The following is a 10,997-nucleotide window of genomic DNA, read 5'->3' as shown; positions in this document are numbered from 1 at the left end:
GAACCTCTTTGGACTCGGTCTTGACTAGTCCTGGTCTTGGACTCGACAAAGCTGGACTTGACTACAGCTCTACATGCTGTGTGGTATTGGCATTTGGTTTTGGGGCATTTTAATGAGTACGAGTACAGGAGCTCGGTATCAGTGCATCCCTAATATATATATATATCAGTGGCTTGTGGTGGTGTTTTAAAATGAGGAGGAAGTTTTTATAAATAAATATAAAAAAAAAAAAAAAAAAAAAAACATATATATAGACACACACACTCACTGGCCACTTTATTAGGAACACCTTGCTAATACCGGGTTGGACGCCCTTTTGCCTTCAGAACTACCTTAATTCTTTGTGGAATAGTTTCAACAAGGTGTTGGAAACATTCCTCAGAGATTTTGGTCCATATTGACATGATAGCATCACGCAGTAGCTGCAGATTTGTCGGCTGCACATTCATTATCTGAATCTCCCGTTCCACCACATCCCAAAGCTGATTGAGATCTGGTTACTGTGGAGGCCATTTGAGTAAAGTGAACTCATTGTCATGTTCAAGAAACCAATCTGAGATGATCTGAGCTTTGTGACATTGTGCATTATCCTGCTGGAAGTAGCATCAGAAGATGGGTACACTGTAGTCATAAAGGAATGGACATGGTCAGCAACAATACTCAGGTAAGCTGTGGCGTTTAAACGATGCTCAATTGTTACTAAGGGGCCCAAAGTGTGCCAAGAAAATATCCCCTCACACCATTACACCACCACCACCAGCCTGAATCACTGAGACAAGGCAGGATGGATCCATGCTTTTCATGTTCTTTACGCCAAATTCTAAACCTACCATCTGAATGTCACAGCAGAAATCGAGACTCATCTGACCAGGTAACATTTTTTCAATCTTCTATTGTCCAATTTTGGTGAGCCTGTGCAAATTTTAGCCTCCGTTTCCTGTTCTTAGCTGACACAAGTGGCACCCGGTGTGGTCTTCTGCTGTTGTAGCCCAACTGCTTCAGAGTTTGATGTGTTGTGCGTTCAGAGATGGTATTCTGTATACCTTGGTTCTAACAAGTGGTTATTTGAGTTACTGTTGCCTTTCTATCATCTCTAACCAGTCTGTCCATTCTCCTCTGACCTCTGACACAACAAGGCATTTTAATCCACACAACTGCTGCTCACTGGATATTTTCTCTTTAACCATCTCTGTAAACCCTAGAGATGGTTGTGTGTGAAAATCCCAGTAGATCAGCAGTTTTTGAAATACTCAGAGCAGCCCGTCTGGCACCAACAACCGTTCCATTGTTCAAAGTCACTTAAATCCTCTTTCTTCCCCATTCTGATGCTCGGTTTGAACTTCAAGTTGTCTTCACCACGTCTAGATGCCTAAATGCACTGATTTGCTGCCATGTGATTGGCTGATTATCAATTTGTGTTACCAAGCAATTGAACAGGTGTACCTAATAAAGTGGCCGGTGAGTGTGTGTGTATGTATGTATGTATATATATATATATATATATATATATATATATATATATATATATATCATGTGTACTGCATTTCTTTGTCTTGTACCCACATGTGCAATGACAATAAAGTTGAATCTAATCTAATAATAATATATATATATATATATATATATATATATATATATATATATATATATATATATATATATATATATATATATAAAACATGAAAAACAGAACAAATATAATTCTGTTTTCTATTTTATTCATATTATTTTGTATTTTTTATATATATTTTAATACTAATTATACATTTTATAGTGTTTTTATGCATTATTATATTTATTCCATTATTCCATATTTATAATGACTAAAGGCAGTAACAATTTGAACAATATTCTGGAAACAGTGTACAGCAAGGTTTCATTAATTAACATTAGTTAACTACTTTAGTTAACATGAACTAATAAACAATAGCCTACTTCTACAGCATTTATTCATCTTAGTTAATGCATTGTTAAATATTACATTTTTTAATTATGTTGAAGTTTTATTTTGACGTGACACAAAGTAGTGGTATCTAAGCGGGAGAGTTGTTTACTTAGGTCTACTTTATAATTTGTCAATAACGCCATCATTTTCTTCATTCAGATCGAGAGCTCTGGATATCGCAGATTTATCGCAGGAATCAATCACATCCAATCATATCCAATTATAGCGCGACGGAGGCATTGCCTCCTCTCACTGACTTTCCACCATTAGGGCCCTATTCTAATGATCTAAGCGCATGGTCTAAAGCGCACAGCGCAGGTTTACTCGGGCGCATGGTCTAAACGGGTTGTCCCTATTCTCTTAATGAGTAATTGCTGTTTTTTAGGCGTTATGTGCAATAAACCAATCAGAGTCTCATCTCCCATCCCCTTTAAAAGCCAGTTGCGGGTTCGCTATTTACATGGCGGAATGCAATTTTTCATTTTTAAAAATGTTTGTGTGCAGTTGCGCGTCCCTGTGTGTGTGATAAGCAGAGTGTACGCGCGTTGTGCACCCGCATTTAGGCGCATATGGCGTTGGGGAGTAACATGTAACGGCGTTACGTAATTTAATTACAAAATAAATGTAACTGAAATCAGTTAGAGTTACTAAAAAAAAGAAGAGAGAGAGAGAATGGAGTGGACTGTAAAAGCGCACAGGTGGAGCAGAGAAGCAAATATGTACTGTAAATATGCTATTGTAGTTTTGTCTTTGTTTACTTAGTCAAGCAGCAGCAGCCCATTGCTCACAATCACTCAAAATACCGTATAAAGGACATCATTATTATCTATTGTAATTTTACAGTAGTAATTTAGCAGAAAAATAATCATATTTTATAATAGGTTTAGGGGGAGCTAGGGCAGACAAAAACACAACCCTTGAAACGAAAATGAAGATGATTTACTATAAATCCAAAGACAATGGTTACTATTGTTAAACCATGGTAACCACAAATTAAAAATTATTTGACAAATTAATTTATTTAAAAATAAATACAATTGGTAATCCATTTGCCAAAAAAAAAAAAAAAAAAAAAAAAAAAAACAACACTTATGTCTTACACATGGTTTCTGTACTTTTACTATAATAAAAACATGATTAATTTTTGTAAGGGAAAAACGTGACTCGTTCAGTATTAGGATTTTTCTATAAAGATATTTAATTTTGACATGTAGACAATTTAGAAAGTATAGTTTTGTTAATTATTGTGTATTAAAGTCATGAGAGAGATAGATATCAGGGCAAAATAAAGACACTGAAAAGAAAAAATGTAAGTGAAGGTGCAGTTCAAGAGAGAACTTTTATTTATTTTGCATGTCCCCAACCTAAGGATTTAAACCTTTATGTCAGGTCCATACAAAAAAGGGGTTGTCCATGTTTCAGAATTTGTTTGTATGAGTTTGAGATTTCCCGGTCTGAATTTTTTTCCCAGTCCGCCCCTCGTAGAAATTAATGGCGCAGACATGCGGTTTTATTTACTACACATAGGCCTACTGAAACTCGTGCTGTTTTCAGCCTCTGCCGCCTCAATATATGAGTACATGAACACATAAACATAATCTCTAGAACTGCTCTGAGTCACCTCATGAGCATTTTACTTATTTTGAGAAAACTATCGTCTCATATCATATACAAAGAGACAGCAATGTTTCAAAAAGACACCAAATGTTTTAGGAGTTTAGTACACAGAAGAGGGCACATGCTTTTTAGATAACTGTATTTGAGTTTATGCTTCCATTTATTATTATTTTTTAATGAACTATTTTTTCCCCAAACCATTGTTAGATGCAGTGTTTCCTGTAGTTATGCAAAGATTTGGTTTTAAAAACAGTATCAGTAAACAATTTTTTTATGATTTTAAATCTTCATTGAACTTCAGCTCAATCTCAAAGTAAAAGGCAGTACTAAAGTCTTATTTTGTGGTGGATGTGTTCAAATTTGATCATCTTAATTCAAATGATGAAGGATTGTGAAAGTCTGACAGTGTTGAGCACTACTGTATGGTTAACCCTGCATGGTGTAAATGTTTGAAAATGATTAACAGTTGAAAATAAACATTCATTAGAAATTTAGAAAAGTAATCAAAAAGTAATCAAAAGTAATCAGTTACATTACTTTAATAAAGTAATTGATAAAATTACACTAATATTACATTTTAAATAGGGTAACTTGTAATCTGTAACCTATTACATTGCCAAAGTATCCTTCCCAACACTAGGCGCATATTACTAACGCGCTCTTTAAATAACAAAGAAAAAATATTGCGCCAGACTTTAGACCAGGTTTGAGTTGGTCTATGTAGCAGTCTATTTTCAGTTCCTCAAAATAGCAGCGTGCCAACAATGCGCCTGAACACACCTCTTTTTTAGACCAGCACGCCCATGGGCGAACAAATGTGGTGCAAATCCATTTGCTATTTAAACACCTTGCGCCGCATTTCACCGGGTGTATGATAGGGCCCTTCATCTCAATGAGCCTCCAGAAAAGTCATGGCACGCTTTAGGGTCTCTGTAGAAAGTCTATGGACTGAAGGGAGGCAATCCTCTGCTGTAACTTTACCTGCGGGTGTCACTGTTGGACAGTGTTACTTTATAAAAACGAGTGACTTTTAGACTTTTATAGCCTATCATTTAGTCATATTTGCGCTGTTTTATTTTTGTAATATTGATTATTTTCTCATCCAGTTTTGAGGAGAGGAGGAACTGACTCCTTTGCCTTTAGGAGAGAGAGAGAGAGAGAATGGAGGTAGGAGGGTACAGAGCCTGTAGATGTTCTATATGCAAGCACGAGAGCTGCAACCTTTAGGCAATGTAGAGAGATAAAGAGATGTGTGACATGGGCTTTCTTTTGGGGTCACTGATGACCAGTTGTGCTGCTGTGTTGTGAATAATTTTTTGTTGGACATGATTGAAGTCTATCTAGATGAGCAATGTAGTAGTCATGCCTAGAAATGACAAGTGCCTGAACAAGAAGTTGTGCAGCCATACTCTGCTAAGAAGGGCCTGATCTTCCTGATATTGTGGAGTGCAGCCCTGCATGATTGAGCTATCTTTGCAATGTGGTCATTGAAGTTCAGCTGGCCAGCCGGTTTGGTCAGGTGACATTCTAAAGATATCCCATTAAACCAATAAACACAAAATCCCCATATCAACGCAAGCACAAACATTTATAAACATGATAATGAGTGGCCATATATATATATATATATATATATATATATATATATATATATATATATATATATATATATATATATATATATGCAGCTTAAAGAATTACGTGTTTGTGGCTCTAAGTTTAGTCAACTCAACTCAAATTGTCCTACCCAAGTTGTCACATAGTACAACTTAATATTTTAAGGCAGCATGCACACTTAAAAAAGAAAAAAAAAAGAAAAATTAAAATAAATATATATATATATATATATAAATAAATACACATTTTATTTTACAGTGTTGATATCAGGAGGACACAGTATTGTACCACAAGAGGGCAACATATTCTGTTTTCTTAAGGCAGAGGAGTCCTTGGATAAACTATTGTTGTTTAGAGCAATTTCCTTTACCAAAAAACAAACCAAATCAAACAAACAGAAAAAGCACCAATTATATAAGATAAATGGACAAGCCCACAACTGGATATATAGAGTCAAACAGGCAAATTACAAATTAATAAAAATGTAAATAAATTAATAAAAATAAACAAAAGGGGGAGGAATAGAGAAACTTTGAGCCCTGTTTGCATAACTCCAGGGATTCAGATAAAACCAATGTATATTCTAATATTATGAATATGTAGTTTAGGCCTACATATATTACATTAACAAGATCAAGAGAAGCAGTCCTTTCTACATTGTTAAGGCATAACAATCCATTAAAATAAAGGTAGCAATTATTTTCTGTGCACACCTTGTGAAACATGACTGTTCCATAAGATACGTTGAACTTTAACAAATGAAATCCATAAAGACCTAAATTGATTATAGTCATTCATCCAGTAATTCTCTAAGTGTCACATCCTTACCCAACACTAACATCCAGTACGTCAGAATTTCAGAAAGACGAGTTTCTGAGTTTTGATGTAGAGTGTGTGAGTCACGGATGGAAGTCCTGTGAGTGGGGCGTGAACTGAGCTCAGGCACATTGGTAGCTCATTACACATCTCCAGAAGGGATGTTCCCTGAGCTCAGAGCCAGACTATAAGTTTATAGGTCCTGAATGAACAGTTAGTTCAGGAGAACAGCACAAAAAAGAAACAACCTTAATAAATATTTCCCATTAAATAATAATTATAATAACATCCGATTAATTTAATTCTAAACTGTTTATATGTATATATTTATTTGAAATGTTTTGCTTTTATATATTACACATTATATATAATCATATATAATACATAATATGTACATTAATTTCATTTACATAGTGCAATATTGGTCAGTATTTGGACTAAAGCATTACATCACTGAGATTACAAGGTATATTGGCCTTCCATCTTTTCTGATGATGATGATTACAAATTAATTATTATTATTTTTTAAATACTTTCCCCCCATTGTTTCTAGCATTTTCGTAATAAAATGGATATCAAGCCAGTATTAAGGAGATTTGGCTCTCGTGTCCGGGCCATTCTCACATTTCTCTTCGCTCTCCTGGTACTTGGGGTGATGTTATGGGCATACATCTATGGTTTCCAGATAGCCACATCTCCGTATAACATCATTTCATTTGGTTTCTATGGAGTGCTGCTTAGCCTCCACGTCCTAATTCAGAGCTTTTTTGCTTTTGTGGAGCATAGATGCATGAATGCAAGACGCAAACCATGCTCTTACACAAAAACCATCGGCTTAACTATATCAGCCTATCAGGAGGACCCTGCTTATCTCCATGAGTGCCTTCAGTCAGTACGGGCTCTGCAGTATCCATCTGAGCTGCTACGCATCATCATGGTGGTGGACGGGAACTCAGAAGATGACCGCTACATGATGGAGATGTTCCGTGAGGTCTTTGCAGACCAGGATCCTGGCTGTTATATATGGCAAAACAACTATCACTCTTGGAACCCCACTGGTCCAGAAGCAGACGACGGAGTTGTGTTTGAAGACCCTCAGCGCTTAGAGGTTGAAGAACTCATCAGGACCAAGAAGTGTGTGTGCATCATGCAAAAATGGGGAGGAAAGAGGGAAGTGATGTATACAGCATTCAAGGCACTAGGGTCCTCAGTGGATTATATACAGGTTAGTAATATTGACAAGTACACAAGTTTATTTTAAGTACAAATTTGAGCATTGAATTTTAGAGAAAAAGAGCAACGTATGTAAGAAAAACTTCATACAAGGAATAATCAATTTTCTTTTCATTCTGCTGTTTAATCAGGTATGTGACTCAGACACGAAATTAGACCCCCTGGCCACAGTTGAGCTCTGCAAGGTGCTGGAGAGCAACCAGAAATACGGTGCGGTGGGAGGCGATGTGATGATCCTTAACCTTAAAGACTCCTGTATCAGCTTCATGAGCAGCCTGCGCTACTGGATGGCATTTAACATTGAGAGGTCCTGCCAGTCCTTCTTCGACTGCGTCTCCTGTATCAGCGGCCCCTTAGGTAATACAGAAACTAAACAAGCTAAAGTTTGCTTTAATTTCAAACTGAGCCTATGTACTAAATGCGTATTTCTGGTCTTATACTGAATGAGTCATCCGAGCAGCTTTTTAAATCAAAACACATCTAATGCAATAACTTGCTTTGCCTCTGAAACAAAATTACTTTTCTACGGATGTCACTACAGGCTATTGGATAATATTAATCAACAGCCAAATGGTATTTAGGCATTGTTGTAGCAAACTAAAACATTTGGCTCCATTCTAATATGTAAAAAAACCTTCCCTTTTTTTGTATTCAAATCTTGGTTCACTCAGAGCACTGTTGTTGAGAAACACTGATAAAAAGTTTGGAATATCTACCCTAGCAGGCTTATTTTAGTTGATCTGATCTGAGTTTTAACATTTTGTCTGTAGGAATAACTGAGCATCATGATCTTTGCTTCAGGTCTTTACAGGAATGACCTGCTGCAGCAGTTTCTGGAATCCTGGTACAACCAGAAATTTCTTGGCACCCACTGTACTTTCGGGGATGACCGTCATCTCACCAATCGAATGCTAAGCATGGGCTATGCTACAAAGTAAGTAGTAACAGTATGATTCACAATTGATTATTTACAAGCTAAATACACAATGAGCAGCTATCCATCTTTTGGCAGAAAGGTTCAACTTGAGCACCGTTTGGGACATTACCATTACAAACGGTTACCAGCCCAGTAAAACAGGATTGTCTGTAGTGATGTGAGGGTCATCATAATAATATCAAAATATTATTATGGCAAACAGAACGGTTAAGAAAGTTCAAACAAACTCATATTGATACTTTGTCAATAAATGTGCTTTGTAGCTAGTCTGGAAATTTTACCTTTCTGTATGATGTGATTAACCCGATCTCTATGTCAGTATGACAGAGAACATAACTATGTTATGAGGTGGCAATTTCATTGATTTGTACGATATGATTCATATGGAAACATATGGAGTTAATTGGTTAACAAATGTTCAGGAGCAGGGGCACGCCCCAAACAATCACCTGACTTCCTGAAACCTCCATATATATCGGCCACCTCATACCATACTGCTAGTCTCGTTCTCTCGAACCCACCCTTCCCTCCCTTTCTCATCCATTTAGCCAACCTTATCCCACATTATTTTTCTATCAGGTTGTGTCAGGGGGTCCTAATTGTCTGGCCCAAATATATGCTAGAGACGGTACCCCCACCCTGAGTCTCTCTGAGCCATCAATTCTAGATGCCCTGATCAACCTGACCATCATCCCATACCCTCGACCCCTTCATCCTCTTTCTACTCTTCCCCAACTCCCTGTTCAACTAAAAGTTTCATAGATTGTTTGTGGCATGGTCCTAGCTAGTGAAATGGTTTTTAGAGAAAAAATAAGCATGAAGGTCTACCCCACACCTATCCATCAGTAGGGCAAAAGCAGATTGTACATAAATGTATTAATGAGATTGTACAAATTAGCCCAAAATGTATTATAATCAGAAAAAAGAGGCAGTGACTGTTGTTTAACTTACCAGTTGTTCAGCTAACAAAACGACTTTCTGAAAAATAAATCAATGATAATAACAGACAATAACAGTTTTGAAAGTTGTAAAAATTTTGTGATCTCTAATGGTAATCGCAACAAGAATCAATTGGTCAAATGGTGGAAAATAGTCTGACACCATTAGACTGCATTTATACCACATAAATCATGAGGTCCTTTTCCTGTCAACTACTTATAAATTATAATTAATTTCAAACAGGCATGTTTTGACAGAGTTTCTGTTTCTTTAGTACACTGCTCGTTCAAAGTGCTACACGGAAACTCCTGCCCAGTTTCTGCGCTGGCTCAATCAGCAGACACGTTGGACCAAATCCTACTTTCGTGAATGGCTCTATAATGCCATGTGGTGGCACAAGCATCACCTGTGGATGACCTACGAATCCATTGTGTCAGGCATCTTTCCTTTTTTTGTCACTGCCACCATTATCAAGCTCTTCTGGACAGGCACTCTGTGGGACATTTTGTGGGTCTTGTGCTGCATCCAACTGATTGGTCTGGTAAAGGCAACCTATGCCTGCATCCTACGACAGAAAGCAGTGATGCTCTTCATGTCCTTATACTCTGCCCTCTATATGACCAGCCTCCTGCCTGCCAAATACTTTGCCATTATCACCATGAACAAAAGCAGCTGGGGGACATCAGGCCGTCGTAAGATGGTGGGGAATTATATCCCCCTGGCACCTCTATCAGTGTGGGCTGCCATTTTGTTGGGAGGCCTGGGGTACACGATCTACAAGGAAAGCAAAAAGGATTGGACAACAGATGTAAAGAAAGAGGAGATCGAGTTTTTAATATTTGGAGCTGTAGCTTATGTGTGCTACTGGCTTGTAATGATCTGCCTCTATTGGATGTGGTTTCGGAGATTATTCCGAAAACGCTCACAGAGTTACACTGTGAATGTATAGGGCAATTATTTGGGCACATTTTCTATTTATTATTATTTTTTTTTTTTAGTATTGCACATAATTTATGCAATTTATGATGTCCACTAAGTATTCAGAGATCAGGAATGATGTGGAAGCGACCAGTTTTTATCAAATACAATGACTACATGAAATGTAGAGAAAGCAGTCATACAGAGTCAACATTGATGCTGTAGCTTTTTAAACTGAACAAATATAGCACTGAACCCAAATAATACAACTATGTTATTATTAGTGAGGGAATTCGATCATATCAGTGTACACTATTGAGCTTACTGAAGTGATATTGATTGCTGAAATAACTGAGCAAACACTAAGACATCCTGTTACATAAATAGATACATACACTGAACAGCACTGATCATGTGATATTGATGATATTTTAGCAATTGTTATTATCGGAATGACTACTAACACAAATATGACAAATATTTCATGAGAAACAATTGTGCAGACATTTCTAAATGTATTTTGTGATATGTATTGATTTAAAATATTTTTGAATTGTTTCTGATTTAGCTTTATGATTTTTATTTTATGATGTCTTTTAGCACTTTAACAGAATATGTTGAGTCAGTATATTTACTGATAAATACTTTCGGCAGAAATATTGTGTAAATGTGAAGTTACAAATGTTTGTTATTTAAACAATACAATGGATTAAATAAATAATATTTAAAGGAAAATGTGCTAAACTTATTTCAAACATTGGTGTTTGACAAAACTATTTCACCATGAATTAATATCTCAGTAAAATAACAATATGAAGACAACATGGAAGTAAATATTTCTAGTTTTGCACTGCTGGACTGATCTCAGCATTTAAAAGGTTATACTTTGATTTAAAAAAACAAAAACAAAAACAAACAAAAAAAACTACTAATTTAAAAATAGTTTAATTTACCTTAATTTCTTAAACACAGGAA

The 10,997-nt window shown here is 36.3% G+C and overlaps 1 protein-coding gene across 1 annotated transcript; it reads left to right on the top strand.

Annotated features, from left to right (window-relative positions):
• The first annotated feature begins 6,327 nt into the window (after positions 1–6,327).
• On the top strand, positions 6,328–10,722 carry LOC109057465 (hyaluronan synthase 1-like). Its single transcript, XM_042772473.1, is given in 4 exon segments — positions 6,328–7,220; positions 7,360–7,585; positions 8,030–8,166; positions 9,379–10,722. Coding segments are annotated over 4 exon segments (1,695 nt in total). The 5' UTR covers positions 6,328–6,563; the 3' UTR covers positions 10,054–10,722.
• Positions 10,723–10,997: the final 275 nt, after the last annotated feature.

The sequence above is a fragment of the Cyprinus carpio genome, chromosome A16, assembly GCF_018340385.1.
Source record: "Cyprinus carpio isolate SPL01 chromosome A16, ASM1834038v1, whole genome shotgun sequence".
Taxonomy (NCBI): domain Eukaryota; kingdom Metazoa; phylum Chordata; class Actinopteri; order Cypriniformes; family Cyprinidae; genus Cyprinus; species Cyprinus carpio.
This window is presented reverse-complemented; position numbering and strand designations above follow the sequence as displayed.